Below are 23,617 nucleotides of genomic sequence, written 5' to 3'. Positions count from 1 at the left end.
GGATCTATGTTTACATTAAACTCTGACAACTTGGTGCACTAATCAATTATTCTTTGTCAAATTATACTAATTCTTCGTTATTCTTCCACATTTAAAAGAAAATAGGGAGCACATTTTTCTCCTATGGGACCCGTTGTTTTGTCTCACAGTGTCTGTGTAAAAAGTCTCAAATAGATTAACTTCAGTACAGTCTATATGTGTTTGTGTGTATGTTCCTTTCTTTTCTTTTCCCTGTCTCATTTAACTTTAAATGTTTGGTTGGTGTGCATTCGGTAAAAAAAAAGAGGTTAAGGTCAGACATAAAAAACTCAAAGTATAAGGAGCGGGGATGAATTATTAAAACATGCCAGGACTAAAAAAAAAAGAGAATTAGTATTTTTCTACATTGTAAATTGAATGAGTAAGACAGTACAAGCATAACAAAGACTTGAGAAATAAACTGTACCTTCTCCCTTACCTTGTGTCCTTCTTGTTATCATGCTGCCATCTAGGGGTAAACAGCTGTATTGCAATCTTTGTGTAGTGCCTACCATATTAACATGCATTCTTCAATAACATGGCAGTAATTCATAATTGTGCTCATGACCCTGCATCTAAAGCCAGATGTATAGTAAAAATGGATGTAAATATTTGATCTTATGACAAGTCAAACAAATATCTGGCTGATGATTAATCATTATTTCATGCTACATGAATCACTTTTTACATTCAGGCGTATTAATGACTGAGGTAAGGCTTGTTCAAATCTGCATAAAGTGTTAACCAATACATACTATCATAATTCACTCAATGAATCAATGACAATACTTTAAACAACAATTTATTTTATTATTAATCAGAGGATTATAGATATTTATTTGTAGGTCATTTGGTTTCCTGGGTGTGGTTGCACAAACTGTGATGCTGAAAGATAAGATTTTGTTGTGAGGTTTATCTACGAGTTGAACCCAAACCGATGCATCACCGCAATGTGAACCACAGTAAAAACCCTGTTACATGGAGATCTATTTTGTGCACTGAACTTTAATTGTTAGGTTACAACGCAGGATTCAATCTGATGTTGCCTGCATCAGTAAGCCTTCCGTTTCTTTATGTTATCCCAACATTTGCATTCATCTCCATAAACGCTGAGATGCAACCACATTTTGGAACACACACAAATGGACAAATTGCTACTTATCTTTTGAGGCAGACTCTACAGTTCTACATAAAACAAGTAATGCATAGCTGATGAGAAATCCTCTGAGGATGACTGCAGTTGGAACAACACATCAGCTCATATAGGATAATATCCGGCATCATTTCTTGTTGTTTTGTAGAAGTGACACTGCATTATGGAAAAGACTGAGTATAGCATGGTGTGCTAAGAAGGTCAGGCCTACAAATACAAAATAACAGTTAAACAAAAAATATCAATTTTTTTACAAACATTTTCACACGTGATTTTCAGGTTATAGTCAGTCGTGAGGCACTCGTATTGGACAGGCAGTTTATTTACAAATAGCAGACCCATACACACGAAGAAAATAAAGTAATGATGTCAAATTTTCAAAGAATTTGGATAATTGGGAATTGGAATCCAACAGATCTCAACAATCAACGCATTGTTTCCCCTCAGTCTCTAATTGTTACTGCATTAGGGCGTCAAAAAAGTTCTCAAAAAACATACAATCACCAACGGTCGTCACCTTTTTACTTTATAAAAATATCACCATGGTGTTTCACAGATTCACAGATTAGACCGTGGACATAGAGACATATTTACAGTAGTACACACAAAAGGGAAAAATGGAAATAAATCATTTTGGAACAAAAAGGTAGGCGGAAAAAAGATGAGCAGTGCAGAGAGGGTCCCAAAAGGCAAAGCTTGAGCAATTCTTTCTTCAAGGTCTCTAAATGGACACCTTTTTGTTCTTTTTTAATTTGCCCTGTAAGACCAGACACATTCATCAGTTAAAAAAGGAGACAGCATGATACAGTTTTACACATTGTGATTCAGAAATAAATAAGAACACCAACTTACTTCTCTACTTTCAATCATCTCCTTCTTATTTGACATACATGCCATTCAACATGTTCAGATAAAAACACAACTCTGAAGCGCTGGCAATTTACAATAAATTAAATACTGTTTCAGAATTTTCTTGCACACTTGAACAAGAATGAACTTAAAGAAGAAAAAAAGAAGAATGAACTTGAAGAAATTCTGATATTGTGACAAGATAAATTGTGCGATATGTTATGGTGCACAGAAGTATGTATCTGGTCCTGTTTTGACTACACTTTTTGCCACTGTTTTTCCTAAAAATAATTGTTTGTTGCAATTTTATTTAATCAGTCCTGTTTTAAGCAATAAGCTTATTAAAAATATAATATTATATACCCTAAAGTAAAGTGCTCTTTTATACTTTAAAGCAGGATGCACCTAATCAATACTGTCTGTGACATTCAATTTAATTCTAGGTACAGTAACAACATTCATTTAACCTTTATACTGTATAGGAATAACCTTTGACAAAGGTCTCAATTTAGATGGATCCCAGGATAAATGTTATACATACAATAGATGACAATTCCAAATATATATGTAGAAAGCCAATGTTTTGATGGGTGGTAACCTAGTTCTTCAGGCCAAAGAATTCAAGAAATTCGAATAGTGCACAATTTATAATGTTGAAAAAATCACAATCATACATAATTGTTATCGTGTCAGGATAACACAACCTTATCTTTATTGCAATGTAGAGTGACAGAGATGCAATGGGGGGAAAAGGTAGGGTAAATTCAACTGAAATAAAAAAAAAGGTCAGACACATAATGTTAAGAGTTTTTATCCATTTTTAAAACTCTTTCAAATCTTTTATCCATCCATCCATCCGACTGCATTACATTCTTACCAAAATAATGTGTTTATAGCAGGGTGATTGGTTGATTTTGAAGAAAACTATGTGTACAAATGCCATTTGAAGCTCTGCAGTGAAACCACATAGGAATGTGTGGCAGGTTATTAAAGGTATTACAAACTACATGATGGAAGGGTAAGATGACATTGAATGAGATGAGGTGTTAACATCAGAGGGTGATCTCACCTCAAAGTTCTTCAGAAGTGCGGCCAAAGTGAACAAACTGGGTTTAGTATCTAGCATGAGACTGCCAGTGCTGAAGATCGTGGGAAAAAGACAAGAGGATGCAATTGAGACCACACGTAAAAAAAAATAACAAAACGAAAGATAACTTTCATTCATATATCCAATTATCCCACAATTTAATACTTATAATAACCATCAAAACGGGCAACAATAGTTCATTAAACATATGATAAAAGTAACACATTGTTGTTTTTATGAGAAATATTAAATACATCATGTGTTCAGACTAGCAAATGTACACACCTTTACATAATAACACATAGAACACTTTATATGATGGGTAGGATATGAAATACCATGTGAATGATGCACTCCAGGTTTGCTGTGTGTGTAAGTGGATGATATATGGAAATCCAAGATGCAAAACAACAAAATAGGGTGAAGTTTTTAATGATGATGATGAAGGACAAGGTGGAGGGTGCCCTCTGCTGGTGAACCATGAGATGAAGACACGATGAAAGCCAGATGAGACAGGATCAGGACAGCACACTGGTGTTCTGTGAATCCACGTCTTGCATGCTCATGTCTTCTGTACTTACTCCGCTCTCATACACAGGGTTCTCGAAAGCTGACTCTTCGGTCATGTTGTTGTATGGTGGCAGGGATGTCGGCATTCTGATAGTCTTCCCTTGGAGTCTGAGTAAAGAGTAGAGAAGCAGGAAAGATCCTGTTAGGGCACGTTAGGATTGAAAATGAAATAAATGTATTTAAAAGACACAACCTACTTTGCAAAGTAGACATAAATCCCGAGAACAACCACCAGGATGATTGCAGTTGGGATAAAAACTGCAAGTGCAATATTGGTCCCATCCATGCTGTAATCCATATTTACAACTAACATGGAGGGATGAAAATAAAAGGGATTATTTCTGTGAAATACACCAAAAATAAATATCAGTATAATTAAACTTCAAATTGTTTATGCATGACTCACCATCCAGCCTGCGTTCGTTCACATATTGGGTTGAGGCTGCTACAAAGACACAAATGCAGTTTTGTCAGGATTTGCACAAGAAAAACACTAAATCACAGTGCATATTTTTTGCCAAATGAATCAATCTGCCAAGTGCATGTGTGGCGTTGATGGTGGAAGACAAACAGAAACATATGAAAGTTACTGGTGTTGTGTTATGTACATAATTTTTCCATTCATGTATTATTGATGATGTGATCATCGCAGTTATCTTCAATACATGGGTGCAGGGTTTACCTCTGCAGGCAGGGGGAGTGCTGTTCCACTGTGACGGGTGTCCGGGGATGCAGTAGATGGTGCCATGGCCTTGCAGCTCGTAGCCAGAGTGGCAGGAGAAGCTCAGCATCTCTCCTGCTTGGTAAAAGGCCTTTTCAGAGCTCTGCACACTGGTGGAGGCCGCGCCAGGGTTCCTGCACGGCTCGTATTTCTCAGCTGAGAGGCGGGACAAAAGTTCACGTTATAAAAATCATTTTAATGCATCTTTTCAACAGTACAAGCACTGAGAAAAGCAACCGAGACATACAAGTGCAAGATACATTTTAGTGTGAGAATACTTTTGTACTTTTTTGTTTTAATATTGGAGAATTGCACAAGAATTTAAGGACCCTTGTTGACTTTAAAAAGTCTCAGACAAAGAAACATTAATCAATATAATCAGATGAATTGTTTGTATTCCAAATGTTATGTCCATATGTGATATAATAATATTAATTGCATAATTATATTGTACATTTGTTGCATGAAGAAGCAATTCACCGAGGGGAAAAACAAAGTTCATAATAATTCATATTTGGCCCTTTCTTTCCTCATTGTATCTCTTTGTACCTCAAGCAGTTTTTTTATTGCTTAATCTTTAAGAGATGTATTATATTGAAAGTGAATCATGTGTTTTTAATGTAGAATCTCAATAAAATAAATAAAATTAAAGCTCTAAATACATATTGAGTGGAGTTATAATACATTGTTTGTCTTTGTAATGAAGTATAAAGTAGCGTTAAATGGAAATACTAAAGTAAAGTAAAAGTACTTCAAAGTTGCAAGTACGGTACTTAAATTAATGTCACTTTTCCAATAGAACTGTGTTGAGTTATATTTTGTCCATGTGTGTGTTTGTGACTTACGGGTGCACTTGGGCAGCCTCTCGTTCCACTTGGGTGCGGCTGACTCTCGGTTGTAACAGGTGAGCAGGCTGCTGCCGGACAAGATGTAGCCTTTATTACAGATGAACTGCACTGTCGATCCAATGATGAAACGGTTGCCTGAGATCACCTTATGACTGTGCTCCACATTCCCTGGGTCCTGACATGTCATCACTGGTGAATCACAAAAAACCCAAATATTATTAGTTACCAGTCGAAATAAAGAAGAACAAGTTGTTTTTAATCGACCAAACTTAATGCCTCACAAGATAATAAACAACTGCTGATGATTTCAAATAAGTACACTTTTCTTTTGCACTCTGTGGTTGGATTGTTTTTCTCAAGATTGACAGTTTAATAAATAAACTAAAAGCAGGCATTGTTTTATTTTATTTTAAACATTCCTTGTCAAAACCTACATTACCCACAAGTCAACAACACAACAGACCATGTGCCTGGAGATATGTATGTAGAATTAATATCAGCTAATATAGCATCCAAGCATTGGGTACAATGAGAAAGGGGGAGTAGGCAAGCAGCAAACTTAGGGATGGAAAAACCTGAATTCTTTCTAATGATCCGCAGGGGGCGCATCGCTGGTTGGAAAGAAGTCTGATTGTATCAAGGTCTATGAGAGAATAAATGCTATTTTTTACTTGATTTATAACATCAGTACACATGTTCCTATTAAGCTCCAATTATATCTGCCAATAGACCGATTAAAGGGGTTTAAAGTGGTTTCCAGGTGGTTTCCAGGTGCCAACATTAGCCTAAACCAAAGAGACTGGTAAAGTAAATAGAAACACGTCTGCTGGTGTGAAAGAGATACCCCGGACAATGTGTTCGGATCAGATTATCAGGACATTATTATCCAAATTCATCTGAGAAAAAGACTTGATGATGATCACCAAACCAAAGGATTCTGGTCATGTTTGTTCACTCTCCCATTGTGAACAAATGGGGAACAGTTTACCTTCCTGACATTTCGGCACATCTCCGCTCCAAGTCAGATCCCACTGGCACATGAGGATCTCGGAGCCTAGCAACTCATACCCAGGGTAGCACTGGTAGGTTATGACGGTGCCGTGGATGAGGTCAGGGTGGGACGTGCTCTTCCAGCCGTTGGTGATCTCCGGCAGCTCAGAGCAGGTGTCGTTCCTCGCCACCTCTGTGGATATTGCGGTTGTTGTGTTGGTAGAAAAGTTGCAAAATAGATGATTACAGATATCTTTATGTAGACACAATGAGAAAAAGATAATAGAACTGGGAACAGTATTTTTTTTCTTATTTCTGTATAGTAAGTATACAGAGGTTCCTTTGAGGAAATCCTAGCATTGATATACAACAATGTCCTCTGCAGGGAAAGGGAATATAAATGCAAGACTGTCTGTGTGCACTTTAAAGCAGCAGATGGGGAGGACAATGTAAATAGGCGCTTGTGATGTGTGCTTGGAGGAACACAGCATGTGGTTTGGCAGCAGTCAATCTGCGCCTCCCTAACTGCAGCATGCTGGGCTAAGAAAACAAGGCATAGCAAAACCAGCGTATGTTGAAGTGTGCCCTATTATTTTCTTTGTGTGTTTGTTGTTTTCTCATCTTCTGCACCTTGGATAAGCCAGTAGACATTGGCAAATCAAAAGAAACACAGTCAAGACAAAGGAACAAATAAAGAAAATGTTGTAATTTTACCTGCTGGGTTATGAGTAATTCACATTTCACACTTGGTACCATTTTTGTTGATTTCTAGTGTCCCTTCTATTGGGAATTTTACACCTAACGTTTGTCCTACATTGAATTGAATTCATTAAAAAAAATCTATTTATTTTGTTTGAAATAATTATCAATTTGATCAAACATTAAGAAGAACTGGTCTTACCAAAGAAGTGGACCACAAAGCCGTTGTTGTAGCCATAGATGTTGGTGGCAGGGTCGGACTGAAACTGAATGGTGACATCAGCCATGGAGGTATAGAGCTTGAAGTGTGGCCGTGTGCCGCTGTATTGGCCCAGGATGTTAGCTGTCAGGTCGTCTCCATCGTAGAAGGTCAGAAGGTCATTCTTACCAATATGGAGACTGCAAAAGACATACAAAAAAATATGTTAGATTTTTTTTTTACTAAGCTAGACAGCGCTTCAGAACAAAACCTCTATAAAACCTAACTAGGTGCATGTGCTGGTACAGATGTTAGCAAGAAGGATACTTACTTCTGCCTTTACTGTGTAATTTCTAAGTTAATACATGTGGATTTCACTTTGACCCCAGAATAGGGACACATTTTAATTTACCGTGATAGTTGTCCTAGTGACTGTTTAGACTGTTTTGATGTGTATCTGATTAAAGATTATATATGAAAGTGGTCTAATCAAGAAGTGAACAGTTCCAATTCCATGTGATCTGTTCTGACTTGTGCCAATAATATGAATGAAGCTAATGGAAAAAACAAGACTTCTCAACAGAAAATGCAGAATGTTCTAATGATACTCATAATAAACATTAATCTGAATAAATGAGGTGTATCCTACATGTCCAGCATAGTACTATAATGCTGTGTTGATTTGGAGCCACTAAGTCACATCACATTGAAGGTATTGAATAAAAACGAGACTTTTGCAAAGAGCTTTAACAGTTAAGTGGCTGGTAACCATCTCAGCTGTTGAAAGCAAAAGCTGACACAGCGTTGTCAGCAGGACTTGGGAAATATTAATTCTGTTTATATTGGATGAATCTGATGTGAAGTAAACACTAAATAATTCATCATGTATTACTCTTCGCCCCCCCACATAGGTCTCATGAATATGTGCTAAAGTGTATATCTGCAAATATTTGAGCATTATATGATATCATATTTGAATAATGGCACAATGCCAGGACTGATTTCGAATTTATGAATCAGCTGCCACCTACACAAACTCTCCAACTCTATTTGCTGTATGTGATCAAGTCACAAATCAAACTATTTTCAGTAAAGCAGTTATTTCTTTTAAATGGTAACCAACCCCCAAGCAAAAAACTGTTATGCTGTCTCATCAATAAATATTTCATTGTGAATCCGTTTTGATAAAATGTTTGTATGCATTTGCAGATAGTTCTGTTTAAAATCAAAGGAAGAAAACATGAACAATTTGTGTTTAAATAATTAGATAAGATATGGGCCCAGATTCCATTTATTTTAGGAAAAGAATAAATCACACAACACCTGAGAGAGAGCCAACAGGTGATTCTAATCAGAGATGTCACAGGGCAATCATCAGGATCATAGAAACAGAGTTCATAGAGAGGTCAAACCTTGTCAAGAAAGCCTTCAAAACAAACTAAAAACAAGAAACAAATGAGTACAAATCCTTATGTGCAAAAACATGGATCCAATGCATGCATTAAAACTGAAGCACTTAGTCAGAAGAAGAACAAGTGCAACGTATGCAATAATACAGTGCACTATGCAAGATTCAATGAAAAAACAATATGAACATTTGTGCATTTGCATAAAGACTTCAAAATACAATAATGTATTCCTATCACTGTATACTATGTCAAAAGCATATAGCACATGCACAATGTTTTTCAGGTCAATTGAAAACAAACTTAAATGTCTGTGTCTGTTGTCCTCTCAGTTAAAGTGAGCACAATGTATTGCTTGGTATTGAACACAAAGAGAAACAAAAACACTTTCTTTTGATATCAAATGTTACTCTCTATGCATTTATTCTTTGTGAAACTACCCTCTGATTTTTGTGTTGAGTGTGTCGGTTCTAAAAACTCTTGGATTTGTTGTATTTCTTGCCTAATGAGTAACCTGTCTAAAAACTCTATGTCTATGTTCATGTTGATTGTAGTGAGAGCGCACTGATTTGAAGCACCTGTCTGACACACTATATGTATATGTCACTGAGAGGGGTAAGGTTTCTTATTCTTTCTTTCATTTTGTGCTGAATCACTGGACAGACTGGAAATAAAGAGCCTACAGATTGAGGATACTTTCTTTTCTGGCAGAATGACTATTAGAACCCCTGAGATTAAACCAGTAAACATTGGAACTAACACAGTAGTAGGAACCTTTGACAGGGCTGTGATTGAAACAGTTTTATGATGATGGGAGAAAACAAATGACCTGGGTCTGTTTACCTCTCCTTAATATCTTATTTAAAAAAAACTCCCCCACATTATTTCAACATTACTGCTGTGTCAAACAAGCATGCAAATAAAATGCATCCACTTCATCTTTAATCACCCACACTGGGAACAAATCCTACCTACTAATGTTTACTGTCGAAACCAACCAACAATTTATATAATTGGACCAATAACATGTAAATTCATGACCCACTAGATGAGGCTAGACAGGCAAATATTTAAGACAGAAAAACATAACGAGACTGGCTGATCCACTGCCTGCTATGTGCTGGTACTGAAACAAAAAGTCAAAGCCAAAACTGAATTTCAGCTCCTGACAGAAACACATAGGCGATGCCAGCTGAATGAATGGCAGTGAAATGAGGTGCTGAGTGACAATACTCCCACTGGTTAGTTGGACAGCCATGGGCACAATTGCACCTCCATGTTCTCCAAACAATCACCAACTGTGTTTATAAATGACAGGTATAAAATGCCAGTTGCCATTTCCAAATGGCCATGAAAACACTTTATGCTTGTATGCAAAAATCATTTGTTAAAGTGTGCAAAAGGACAAAAAAAATCAAAAGCATAAATTAATAAATGATGCATCCTTTAACTCATACATCGTAACCTCAGCAAAGCCTGCATTTTCTTTTCAGTTTTGTCTGTCTGTCTGTCTGTCTGTCTGTCTGTCTGTCTGTCTGTCTGTCTGTCTGTCTGTCTGTCTGTCTGTCTGTCTGTCTGTCTGTCTGTCTGTCTGTCTGTCTGTCTGTCTGTCTGTCTGTCAGCAGGATTACTGAAACCCACTTGATGGATTTTAATGAAACTTTGTGAAAAGTTGTAGCATGGGCCAAGGAAGAAGCCATTATAGCAGTTTTGAATCAAGGTGGCCCTATTATGGGGAGAGTGTGGGAGAGAAACTCCTTGTGGCGTGAACTTTTTGAATCTTAGCCTTTGCAGTTCATTTACATGCACAACAACTACACAATACAGGGATGCCAAAACTCCAAAAAGCATAATATAATGTATTCTTATACAGTTTCTTTACGGCACACTCTATGGATGAGATGCACCCTAGACTGAATTGAATGGGAGACAATAGCAGAAGCTGTGGTAGTATACAAATTGTCATAATAAAGCATCGGAAGTCGAAAGGAAGGCCAAATTGTTTGCATCTTTTGATATTTTACACCTTAATTCTATTCAAGCTTTATCCTCCACCCACTGCTCATGTCAACAAGGCTTTTATTTATATATTTTCCTTTCTCTCCAAAGGCTCTCCTGCATTTAGACTACCCTAGAAGTAGGCACCAACAGGCAGTCTTATTCTGTTTGATTAACTAAAATCTCTGCATTTAACTTCCTTTTTTTGTTAGATACTGTACATGTTCTCTTGGAGTGGATCTATTTCTTCACTCCTCATTTAATTTATTCTGTTTTTATTCAAATTGGGTATATTTTTTCAATGACACAATCCATATTGTGTTACTTGTTGGATTTCTCTGGTGTGGTCATGAGAGCTCAATAGCATTTCAGAAAAACAACAACTATTTACCAACAGGGGTGTTTGCACAAATATAAGCCAAACAAATGTCACAGAAACTTCAAGAACGACAACATACTTTGAAGAGGTTAATGTTGTAGGAGAAAAACACAGATAACACCCAAACTGGATGTTGTTTTAATATCTTAAACTTGCTTACTTAGGTAATAAATCAAGTCAGAAGTAGGATCATTTTCTTACAGACGTCTGTTCAATTGGACTTCTTGTTGCCCCCTGTTGGATTTTATAGAGAACGCAGGTTTAAGGCACATCTGCATTGGATTCACATTTCAAACCCAGAGGTTGCCGTTTGGAAAAAACGGACTATGTTGCAGTTCAGTCATATCTAAACATCAACGATAAGAACGTTTGATCTGATGTCGGACAAGATGCGATGCCAACGCAGCCATTTCTAAAAATATCTGATAATAGTCGGCGGTATTGGCATATCGCTTGCCATCTTCACAAACTGTGATCTTTCATCCTGTCTGGGTTCCTAAACCGCCTCCCCAATTGCACTGACTTATCGACAGTGCTGCAGTCAACCTTGGTTTTACATTTTCCCACTGACCCCATCCATCCGCTCCACTGACTGCTTGAAGTGCACTTGAAACGGTGACAACACAAAAGAATGCCAAAGTGCCTTCAGTCCAGTCTGAGACAGCACTCTGAAACCCAAATGTCATCCCACCTGGCTTCTTAATGCTTTCCTCCTCCAAACAGGAAAGCAGACACTTCCTGTCCTCTGTTTCAAACTGATAGTCGTCCAAAGAAAAATGTTCACCCCTCATTTCTTTTCCATTTTGCAGTACCAATAATGTGTTTCCAGAAATGTTTACCACTCTACTGTCAGGGTGATAACAAGTAATATATTTCTATGGTTTATTGGTTTGCTTTTGAAGAGAAATAAGTAGTAGTGTGTCTATGGTGACAGTCACTCTTCTTATGAAGGTTGCTAAAAATGAAAGAATTAACCCATTAGGCAATTTAATTCTGTATTGGCAAAACCTTAACCCTAACCCACAACCTTTGTTATACCCCCAGTTGAACTAATTTGAGTCTTGTTTACTGAGGCTGATTGACTGAGACTTATGTAAGCCATGAACTACTTGAAGCCAAAGTGATGACAACATGGTGTGAGAAAGTACAACTTGCTTTTAACATGGTCAATGCTTGCAGGAAAGGATTCACTGGGCCCATTTCAAAACACTTTCAAGGCAATACTTTAGAGTTGTCCTATACTATTAAATGTCTCCTTCATCGACGTGACTTGGGTGTTTGCAAAGTTCCAGGGGTGGGTTTTTGAAAGAGGACTTTTAAAGAATTCCCGAAAGCTCCTCTGCATACCAATGGCACTGGCTCCATTCTGTAGATGAGGGGATGACAGCTGTTTTTTGTACAAGCCTCTAGGCGTTTTGTCACCTTCACTGACCTGTCAAGTCAAGTCAAGTCAAGTCTGAAGAACCCGAAACAATATAGTAACTCTAACAGAAAGAAAATTGCTTTTAATGTCACACTTTCAAAAGACAACTTTCTAAATCCATTCCTACATGGATTTGACATTTAATTTGTCCTGCTCTGCAAAAAATAGTTCTTTCTTAAAATGAAAATGACCATTTCTTTCCAAGGCACCTTATCCAGCACAAGTAGAGATTGTGATGGGGTGCAATGCTCATAGTCTCAACAAGAGGGCACTATAAACCCAGTATGTCCAATTTAAATTGTTTCTTGCTTAGTAAACTCAAAATAACATTACCACGGTAAAACAGACTTTTCCCCACTGTGCTGAAATATGTTACACAATTCTAGATACAATACTCTGAATGCTAGAAATCCACATGTGAATGGTTTACCTTGTTGTATTCCACAGGTGGGGGATATCAGCTGTAACCTCTCGTCTCCTGCTCCATGCTAATTAGCACAGAGCCAGCCCTCCTGTTTGGCCTAAATTAATTAATCAGTCCTCATTATGCACAGTGCTCCACTGTAATTGCCAGCACAGGCACAGTGATGAATGATAATACAGAAAACATTCTCATTAATGTGTAAAAGTGTGTGCCCAACCTTATAATGAGACAGCTCTCATCTACAAGAGCCTTTTGTCACATGTGTACACACAAACACACAAACTCTGTGTTGACCTAGCCTTTATGAATGCAAATCTCAAGACGAGGAGACCAGACATGAGGGTAGTGGGAGGGTCATTTGGGACCACACAAGCTGTGTGTTTCTACTGCCATGAAGGCCATGCATGACCAACCTTGAGATAAACCAGAGCTGGCCACAGCGTCATTAATTTGCAGCCAGCAGCCTCATGCGGCTCAGGATTAAAACAAATATTAGGCTAGTGCAATTTTAAAAGAGATCCCTGAGTGAAAATTAGTTTACCTCGAATCAAACTTGTTTGCTTCTGCATGAGGGAATAATTTTTAAAAATCCTCTGATCTTTTTTACCCTGTAGGTGCACTGGTTGACTTTTTAATCATTGAGACTTAATCTCAGAGTAAAGAACAGGGAGGCAAGCAGGGTCACACACAAAGCCCTGTGTGGTATTTTGATGTGAACTATTGGTATCCTCTGATGCTATTATACCCTGTGACCTAAGGATCTTTTTTGAGTGATGGCTCATATCTCACTTCCTGTAAGCCTGAATGTTGAATGAAATGCATCATGCGCGTTGTGCAGTGGAATACAACCTGAGTATGTACAAAAAACATCCTCACTTTCACCTTGGAGTCTATTGAGCTTGAGTGTTCATGAGACTTAATTTGGCCGCATCTAGAAGAATGAAAAGGTTAATGTTTTGTGCCTTTAATCTGTTCTAAATTCTAATGTTGTTCTAATTAGTATTTTTCTAAATACAATTTTTTTTTTAAAGTTAAATGCAGCCACGTATGCAGAGGAGTTGCCTCCCACTGATACTGGTAATGCACAATAATTGTTGTGAACTGTTGGCACTTCACTCTGATCTCTGTCCAGATTGTGTCCCGTTCAAAGTGAACAGAAATTATTCTACTTTTCTTGTTTTTTTGCAATTAGGCAATGGTTTGTATAATACCACAACAAGCTGATACAGTACATTGCCTTACCCGTTGTTGCACCACTACAGATGAGAATGTCCATCTGGTCCAATTATAAAACGATTGAATAGCCTTATTTTGACTTGTTGTAACATGATCATGACCTAATTCATGTTTATTTATTCATTCATGTTTAAAAGAAAATCCTTTTGGCTCTTGTCCACAAACACATGTTCATTTTGTTTTAGTTCACTTAATTTAGAAACCTATATTAACTGTTTTATTTTCCTGCCAAAAGAAACTAAGAAATTTGAAATAATAAAATATATGATTTTGTTTTCTACTTGCTCTGCCACTGTAATCCATATTTATGATCAGCATTGAAACTCCATGTCAAGATTTAACCTTGGAAATACATCATAACATATTTAAAAAATCAATAGAGGAATTAAGAAATTGTACAAATAACCTTTGTGTGCTTGCAATGATGACCATCATGACCAGTAGCTAATAACAGCCTCTGTTTGAGATTTATCAGTGGCTCTTTTTTTCTCTGACCTCAGGCAGTATTCCCGCTGGTTTAATTGTAACCTCTCTGCTCTTGTGTTTAAGTGCTTCAGGCAAAAACACGAATCACTTAAACTGTGCTATTCAGTAAGCATGCTAGAGGAAAAATTGTGGGGAATTTTGGGGAATTGCAAATGGATTAATCCACAGAAGATAAAGGTGCAGATTAACATGCTCAAATGTGTTTTGCTTTTAAAGAAACATTTACAATAGAATTTGTTCACCTAAGAACAAAAACTCAGATGAGAAAGTATAGGAAGGGACATTTATGTAAAGTAAGAGTGATGGATGAAGGAGAAACAAGTTTTCCTGTGCCTATATTCTGACATCTGTGCACATGCGTGTTGAATGTGTGTTGAATTGCAGTTGGGAGGGCTGTATAAGTGGCTCAGAGTAGTTCAGTGCCAGAGCATATTCATTTCAAAGCCAACTCTGAGACACACACCAGGGAAGTGGGAGCAGGGAGGCTTACTGGCTAATCTGGTCAGAGAGCGGGCTGGAAGCTACACAGAATTCTTAATGTAGCAGAGGAAAAAAAAGAAATCTAATTAGTGACTGCAGACACAGAAACACTTCCCCATGTGCGTGTTGTAATATGTGCTTCTGCGAGTGAAATAAAAGGTGAGAAAGAAGTGAGTTTGTGTCCACATTGTTTAACAACTCCAGGTCGATCCGGTCCCCTCTCTGACCTCCCTGTGTGATTTGTAGTCTTACACCTGAGTGCGGTTTCTTACACTTGGATGTCAAGCATGATCCTCTTGTCCTCTTCCACGTGGATGCCCCAGATGCAGTCCTGACCCTTGTCGTAGGCCTCAGGCCAATTAGGAGACAGCACCACACCAGCAGAATCTGTGATCTCCCCGCTGCACACAGCTGCAAAACACAAACCCACTGTTCACACTGAGACACACATGGTAAAGGATTTCATCACATCAAATTTAACTTGAGTTGGAAAGTAAATATAAAATTGTTAGGTTAGAAACTAACACTTTCTATGAGACCATGCACAAAACATATTTGTTAATACATTAAAATGTGTTTAAAGCACTGTATAACTTTAAATATAAGCACATAAAAAGACTTAATGCTTAATGATAACCATTTCAAAGCATTTTAGAATTACGTATAACTTCAACAATCACAACACTGGTTGCTGGTCATTCACTGCAGATTTTGTACTGTGTAATATGATTCCATAATTGTTATACATTATACACTTTTCATAATGCATCATATTGAAGAATAAGTGGTGTTGCTTTTAATTTAATACATTTATGTGTGGGATATTTTACTCACTTTTCTGTGACCATTTATAATGACCTATAATCACATTTTATTACATTATTACAGTGAATGTAACGCATGTTATGGGAAATGTCTGTTTATAAGTGCTTATAACTATAAATATACAGATAAGTAGATTATAATGCATTCTAAGTATGTTTATAATGCACTATAGGCATGGCTAGAACATAGCATGTTTAAAATATGTTGATAAATGAATGTGATTTCATAGAATTGAACCATGCTCTTAATGCTTGATAAATGGCAGCTGAAATCGAGTGTGCAGGCACCTTGACGTGAACCTTGTAAAACTGCATACCAGCAACAAAGTGCTTGATGACCGTGACCCACAGGAGCAGAAATTAAATTTACTCATATCTAGCTTTACAGGAGAGCTTTTCAATTTCCCTGTGTTGCAGAAGGGCTATGAAGTGAACAAAGGCCAAGAGTGAGGTCAGCATGTGGACTTGTGTGTGAGTGTGTGTGTGTGTGCGTGTGAGAGGGAAACAAGAGAAGGGAAAGTGCTCAGGGGTAGCTGTTAAGTGTGGTGCATACAGTATATGCAGTGAGGGAATTTTCATTTTAGGCCATCTATTGTATTCCTTTTTAATCTTAAGCACTTTTAAAGTCTGCCCTGGAAGCGCACATATCAAAGTTAATCACTGTTATAATTTTAAGGGGAAATTTATCATGGATCAGAGAAAAGCAGCTTATACAGATACAGTTAACTTCCATTGGTCTTTATTATTTGAACAAAAAAGACTTCACTAGCTGCTGCATTGATCAATCCGACAATGAAAGCTGGGGTCCTCAGGTCAGTCATATCTGCCTCTGAATTTCACTCCAGTGGAAGCACATTTTTGAAAATATTTCTTTTATCACACAATTACTCAAGCGGATGAAATCTGTTGACCAACCTCGACATGCAGGCTCTGTCTCATTCCACTGTGGGTTTTGTGCGTCCACACACTCGATCACTACAGAGCCTTGCTCCAGCGTGTAGCCGGGGTCGCACGAGAATTCCACCACTGCTCCCAGACCGTAGGTGGAATCGCTGCCGCTGAAGTTCCCGTACTTCACAAAGGGCTCATAGCACATGCCTTTCGCAAAAGCTGTCGACAAAAATACAAATACATGGCAACAAACATCCCAAACAAGGTTTTGATTTGTCAGCATCTACTATATATATATTTCAATAAACCAGAACAATTGGCACAACACCTACTTTTACAATTATAATCCGATTATGTGTCTGTAGTATATTTCTAGATATTCCTGTAGCTCTTTTAAATATCGTTAACTTGTGTAATACTTGACAACACTGCTTCTGGAACAAAATCATTTCCAAAATTAGGATAAATAAAGTGTCTGTCTGTCTGTCTGTCTATCTATCTATCTATCTATCTATCTATCTATCTATCTATCTATCTATCTATCTATCTATCTATCTATCTATCTATCTATCTATCTATCTATCTATCTATCTATCTATCTATCTATCTATCTATCTATCTATCTATCTATCTATCTATCTATCTATCTATCTATCTATCTCATTACTTTGTGAATTGTTATTGAATATAAATGCTTTGTATCAATTGCTTTTTTTGACAAAAAAACTGAGAATCAATAAAGATATAAAAAAAAAAAAAAATTGGTTACTACTACCAAACAGCATGATCAACCTGCCTTCATATCTGACGGCTGCACCAGTGGAGGTCAATGTCCCATCCGTGGTGAACTCAATAAACAGGTAACGTCCGGTACTGAGCACACCCTCATTGGGCAAATACTCAACCTCGTAGGAGTCGTACACCGGGGGAGAGTCTATGTTGTTGCCATTCTTAATCAGCAGCCTGAGAAACACACACACAGAGAAGGGAAATAGTTTGAAATGGATTTTACTGAGCCTTGAAAGGTAAGAGAAGCACACAAAAAAAAGAGAAGTTACAAGCTATCCGAGAGCTGCTCACTGTTCCAGTTGTGGCTGTAATAACTTTGTGATAACTTTCTCCCCCACTCGGTAATGAGGAGAATGGCCATGTGTGACCATAGCCATGTGGATCAGTAGTTACTGGAGACAAATGTAATGCGATTGCTGTTTCCTACCTCTCACTACCCGTGTAGTCCCTTCAATTCATCTGCTTGATAGAACACTGTTAAAGGATTATAATGATAGAAAGTCCTTTCAAATTCATCTGTCGCCCCTAAAGATTTTGGTTATTTATAGCTATTGGTCTAACCACAGGCATACAGAAATTGAGTTTAAAGCTCAGCGCCATCTATACGCTGAGGACACAAACATTCAAACTGTTCACAAGGTAATAGATTGATTTTTTTTTTAATGCAACGTGCATCACCACCTGTCATCATCCTCTGCCAGTGCCACCTTCTCAAAGTGGATGTGTAGCCGCTGGCCTTCAGGGGCCTCAAGGACCCAGTGGCATGTCAGATTGTTGCTGTAGTTGCCAGGGAAACCGGGAGAGACGATACGACCATAGGTGGCATTTTTTATCATGCCCCCACAGGATGCTATATGAGAAGAAACAGGGAGAAGACAAAGAGTTGTAGGGATGAGATGAGAAAAGTAATGACACCATCGATGGACGGGGTTTGGAGAAAAGTCTGAGCATTGATTGCATCAATATCCAGTGGACTGTGGCTGGACTACACTAGGCGGCTCACCTGGGTCTCAGAGTGTGTGCCTGTGTGTGATGTACTTGTAAAGAGAGCAGCAGAACAGCAGCAGAAACACTATCTGTTGGGAGCAGCTGCAGGCAGGCAGAAGGAGAAAGGCTGGAACTGGCAGATGAGTCTTTAGCAGCAGGAGAAGGATAGTCATGCAGCCCAGTTCTAATTACGGCAGCCAGGTCCAATGGCCTTGTTTTTGCACCCATTTCCAAAGACTAGCTCTGTGCGCTGCTAATCACATGCAAACACACTCATTTGGCCTCACAGTGTAACTAATCAACGCAGTAGGAGACAACCAAGTGAAAGGCTTTGTTAATCAAAATCACCTGTACTCTGGAGGAAAGCTGGAGAGGGCTCACAATGAAGCTCCAATGTTTAAGTTTGGTCATTTGCATATTTATATTGTCAAAACTGTAAAGAAAACTTTAATTTAAAGCATTTGGACTGTTTGGAGGTTTTATAGCTTTGATACTTTCTTTGAAACTAGAGGGTATTTATGCAAAATTATTTCACTATCCACACACATTTACACAAAACCAGCAAAACACTATACACTTGAAAAAGCAAAACATGATTGCAAAATATATATATATTTTTTGCATCAATACCCACATACCATTATCCATAATCATTATTATTAATTTAACCACACATAAGAGCACTAATGCTTTTTTGTGTGCAGGGTATGAACATTTGAACATTTGTGTTACACATGTAAAGCTGTATGACTATAACTCACTATATATACTATTTTTGTATTCTTTTTTTATTCTCAGAAATGTTTGAACTCTCCTAAAGTCAATTATCGTGCATTCTTTGTTGGCACAGCCATCATAGACTTCATCCACATCCCACAGGTAATGATTTGGGTTTGTGGAAATGCGAATGAAAAAGAAGTACAGCAATGTGGAGACCGATGTTTCTAGTTTTTCTAGAAGTGTGTACAAACTGAGTGCAAAGCAAAAATGCATTCATTCAGTTTGGCAAGTGTAAATGGTTTCAGAAATAGTGCTCCAAGAATCTCTGAGCAGTCAGCATTTAAAAAAAAAAAGTGACCAACATTTCTAGAAATGTAGTTATGTATATTCATACCACACTGCCCCAAACGTGTGTCTGGCAAATAACTGGTTTGTCTTACCCACACATCGGGGCTCCTTTCCACTCCAGTAAGGCGTGGTTGCATTACGACAGGTGAGCATTTTGGAGCCTAGCAGCTTGTAGCCGGTGAAACAGCGGAAGTAGGCTTCTCCGCCAGCGTGGAGGTGCGTCACAGAAACTTCTCCACCGGCAGGCTCTTTGGGGAAGGCACAGCTCAGCACAAAGGCTGCAGAGGAAAGAGTCAGAAAAGTGGAGAAGAAGAGAAAAGGCAAAGAAGACAGTCAATTAATAAAATACAATGAGAAAATGTTTTCATGTGATATATACGTATATTGCATCTTGGGGCCCATAATGGACCTAAAAAGCCTCTCAAACAAACCAGTTAAATTTTAAAAGGCACTTTATAAATCAATAATTTGGAACTTTGGAAGAGGGAACGTTTGCTAGTTTTGTTTTGCAAATGACATGTCAGTAAATTGTATTAATTATATAACTGTTTTCATATATCTTGGGGGTAATACGCTGCTGATTGAACAGTCAACAGAGTTACACTCACACGTTATCGCTCAAATGCAATTAAAAAATATATATCAAACTTTAATTATTTTTAATTATGTTTAGCTCTGCCATAAAACTGAAATGACCTAATGTATGTTTTGATGATGAAACACACATCAAGAGTCCCACCTAACATTTATGAAAATAAAAAATGGCCATCATGATATATGAGGGAGGTTTTCAATTAAAAATGATAAAACTAAGATTTCTAATGTGTATATATTCCTAGGGTTAAATATTTTATTCTCAACAAAAATCCAGTTCTAGCCAAAATAAACAGCCAACAACATTTACAGGCTCCATCAAATAATCCTCTGTCGTACATTGTGTGTTACCGCTGCTGTTGTGTTGCACTGTTGTCTGTGGTGTCTCTCCTCCCAACCACCACTGAGCACCCATCCACATTTTGATATATTTCTGAGAAAAAACTAATTGTTTTCCCATTCTTATATGCTTTTACCATCAACACACACACACACACACACACACACACACACACACACACACACACACATAAGATATGCTTTATAACCAACATTCAACTTTGTTTATTATCACCCCCAGCTCATAATTAATTGCAGTTTACCAGTTCATGCAGTATGCAAATGTACACAGACATGTTTGCAGCAATCAACACCACCGTGTAGAGCCACTGCAAAAACTTTGGACAAATGGAAAAGCTGCTGATCAGTGGAACATCATAAGCCTGTAATCTGATAGCTGGAAGAAGGATTGCCTCTGTAGTGGTTGTCAAAGAGTCGCAAATCCAGCAGGGTAAGATCAATGTTCCTGGACTTGCTATGCATTGTGATCCTGTCCTCCTTTTTAAATAAATGGTGTAGGATGAAATGGAGTTCACTTGGATAATGGAGTAAGCTAACCAAGTCTGTAATGGAAGCTATTAAACAGCCTTCTCCTCTTGTCTTAACAGCCACACTGTTCTACCTCATTAGTAAAGGCACTTTAATGACCAGACTCAAACTTTTAAACTCGTGGAAACTGTGTGAACAACAAAACAAACACCATAATTGGACCCACTAAAGCTTGTGTTACATCACAGTGTTAGTGTGCGTTGGGAAAAGCTGCAACGTTGTCTAACTTTGCGAGTTCCATGTTCCAGCTGAACAAAGTGTATGCAAGCCATCATAAGAGTATTTATAGGAAGAAAAAAAAACATGAAAAGGGCAAGCTGAAAAACCGGTATGCTCTAAAATTGCACTTGCAGTCTTAAAAACACCTACGATGATGATTGTTTAATGTGTTTAATACATGTATGTCTCCCCTGTGTATAAAGAGAAAGAGTTTCAGCAAAAAAGCTTATCTTATCTTATCTAAGCTTGTCTCTCTTTCCCTCCACTCAAAGTACGTGAAAGTCGCTCAAGAAATGGCTGACAGGGGTTCATACCAGTGTTTCCGTTAACTGGTAATTACCGGTTTTTAGCTGGTAAAATGTATAATGAACCGGTAAATTTAAAACCTGCCGGTCAAAATGTCCGGTAATAATGCTCATACAATACTTATATAACGCAGGCTATTCCTAGACATTTGTGTTTTGACAGCCAAATTACTGGTGCTGCTTCATGACATCGGCGTTTACGTCGCTGATTTTCTCCCCAACGCCGCTCACAACAACAGTCGGGGGCTGCGTCGGGTCGATGATCGTGTTGCTTTTAGTCATACGAAGCCAGATTGAATTGAAGAACTACTTCTCAAACCTTGTCCTTTTATCCAGAGCGCCGCGGTTCATTGTTTATTACTGTGGTTCAGCGGCATTTACCGCCTGCTGCAGTGCTGCTCGTCCACCAGCGTTTAGTCTGCCGTTAGCTCATGGCAGCGGGCGGGCCAGCGGCCGCTGGAAAGTATTCATTGTCTGACTGTCCCCCGAATTGACGCTGTTTGGCATCTCAACGCTGTTATGAAAGTTTCTCTGGTATAAAAAAAGGTGATGTTAGCATGGCAGTCAAAGCTAATCTGACTATCTTGACTACTTGGTGCTATTTTATTGTGAAACCGTTTTCTACAGGCATATTTTACCAGCGAAGAACCACAGTTTAATCAGCCTCTAGCATTCGGGGGGCGGTAGGAAAAGATACATTATAGTTGCATTTGTAACATGTGTTATTGAAACATGACTGGTAAATTTCGAATTTGTCCGGTAAAATACATTATTTCCGGACACTAGATCCGCAAGAATAATCCTAGCGGAACCCCTGGTTCTTACGTGACGTAAAATGTGTTTTTGAGGTCATTTGTGGGTTGTACGGCATTAACAACAAGCCAACTAGGTAAGCCCCCGCCCACCCTCTTATCTGAATGCCCGCCCACCACACCTCTGTATTTTTGGCCACCAGTTTCAGCAGGATTTCAAAGAAACCAGACGCTGTGCTGTTTTAAGGCTTTATTTATGGTTCAACGTCCACATAACACAACGACCACGCAGACGCAGTCGTGAACATTTATAGTTCTGCGTCGGGTTTACGTGAGGCAATGCAATTCATCGCCACAACGGTAGGGGGCGCAATGTTTTTTGTAAAGACTGACCAAGATTCTTTTGACTTCTATCGTCGTCGCTCGTTATATTTGTCTACCAGACGTTCACCAGACCTACTTCTGCTTGGTCCATTCTAGCTTTGTTTTTAAATGGCGGTCTTTGTGGATTGTAGGAATTGAAAACCGGGCAACGCAATCTTTAAAGCGGCCCTATTGTGCATTTTGGGGTTCACCCTTTCCTGTAGTGTGTTTCATATGTTTTTGTGCACGTCAGGTCTACAAAGGCTAAAATCACAAAGTTCCTTTCAGATGGAGTTCGTCTCCCACACACTATCTATTACTGCGCCTCTATTGGCATGAACGACAGACCTAAAGTTTGCAACATCAGTAAACTAATTTTAAGCGGGTTTATCACCAGGTATTTGCTTTGGTGCATAACACAAACATAGCAACAACAAAAAAAAAGATTCAAATAAAATCATAACATTGACCAGTAGAAAAGAAAGTACAATTTAAAGTACATCAACAACTAGACACTGAAGAAATCCATGTCAGTGGGGATGCATGGCCTAAACAATGTTTTTACCGAAGATTTCCAAAATCACATCAAACATGATTTTTGACTTGGTGGTTTAGAAAATGATTGACCAATTCTGAATTACCATGATAAAGTAAACACCAACTGTTCAACAATTTTGATGGAACTTCCATGTTAAAACGGTTAAACATCAAACATTTAGGGCTTGATCAGCAGCCACATGAATACTTTCATGTTTTCTGAGGTCTTAACATGCACTGATACAGTGCTAGTGGAGGTTAAACATCACCAAGAAAAGATTAAAACGTTTGCAGCAGTTAAGATTTGGAGTGCTTTCATTTTTTCTGGCCATTAAGGATGAAAAAAAACAAGCTTTTCATGATGTTTCTTAACACATAATGGCCAAAAAAGCTTGTAAAGCTGCCCCTTATCTACGTTTTTTTAAACTAACTTT

At 38.1% G+C, this 23,617-nt stretch overlaps 1 protein-coding gene across 5 annotated transcripts in view; it reads right to left on the bottom strand.

Annotated features, from left to right (window-relative positions):
• Positions 1-804: 804 nt before the first annotated feature.
• LOC134871657 (seizure protein 6 homolog) overlaps positions 805-23,617 on the bottom strand; it is a 92,197-nt gene continuing 69,384 nt past the window's right edge. The window contains exons 5-18 of one of the 5 annotated variants that reach the window (XM_063894460.1): positions 19,618-19,803; positions 18,152-18,320; positions 17,478-17,644; positions 16,706-16,900; positions 15,239-15,377; positions 7,138-7,334; positions 6,235-6,429; positions 5,244-5,435; positions 4,360-4,554; positions 4,084-4,122; positions 3,875-3,983; positions 3,689-3,785; positions 3,090-3,159; positions 805-1,928 (exon numbers count right to left, since the gene is read on the bottom strand). In XM_063894460.1, the coding sequence (XP_063750530.1) occupies positions 3,133-3,159; positions 3,689-3,785; positions 3,875-3,983; positions 4,084-4,122; positions 4,360-4,554; positions 5,244-5,435; positions 6,235-6,429; positions 7,138-7,334; positions 15,239-15,377; positions 16,706-16,900; positions 17,478-17,644; positions 18,152-18,320; positions 19,618-19,803 (1,907 nt within the window). In that variant the 3' untranslated portion in view covers positions 805-1,928; positions 3,090-3,132. Of the gene's footprint in view, positions 3,786-3,874; positions 3,984-4,083; positions 4,123-4,359; positions 4,555-5,243; positions 5,436-6,234; positions 6,430-7,137; positions 7,335-15,238; positions 15,378-16,705; positions 16,901-17,477; positions 17,645-18,151; positions 18,321-19,617; positions 19,804-23,617 lie in introns of all 5 variants that reach the window. The other 4 variants (XR_010166722.1, XR_010166723.1, XM_063894457.1 and 1 more) reach the window with 4 other exon arrangements.

This window comes from Eleginops maclovinus, chromosome 11 (assembly GCF_036324505.1).
Source record: "Eleginops maclovinus isolate JMC-PN-2008 ecotype Puerto Natales chromosome 11, JC_Emac_rtc_rv5, whole genome shotgun sequence".
Taxonomy (NCBI): Eukaryota; Metazoa; Chordata; class Actinopteri; order Perciformes; family Eleginopidae; genus Eleginops; species Eleginops maclovinus.
Note: the sequence above shows the minus strand (reverse complement) of the source record. Positions and strands in the feature narration are given on the sequence as shown.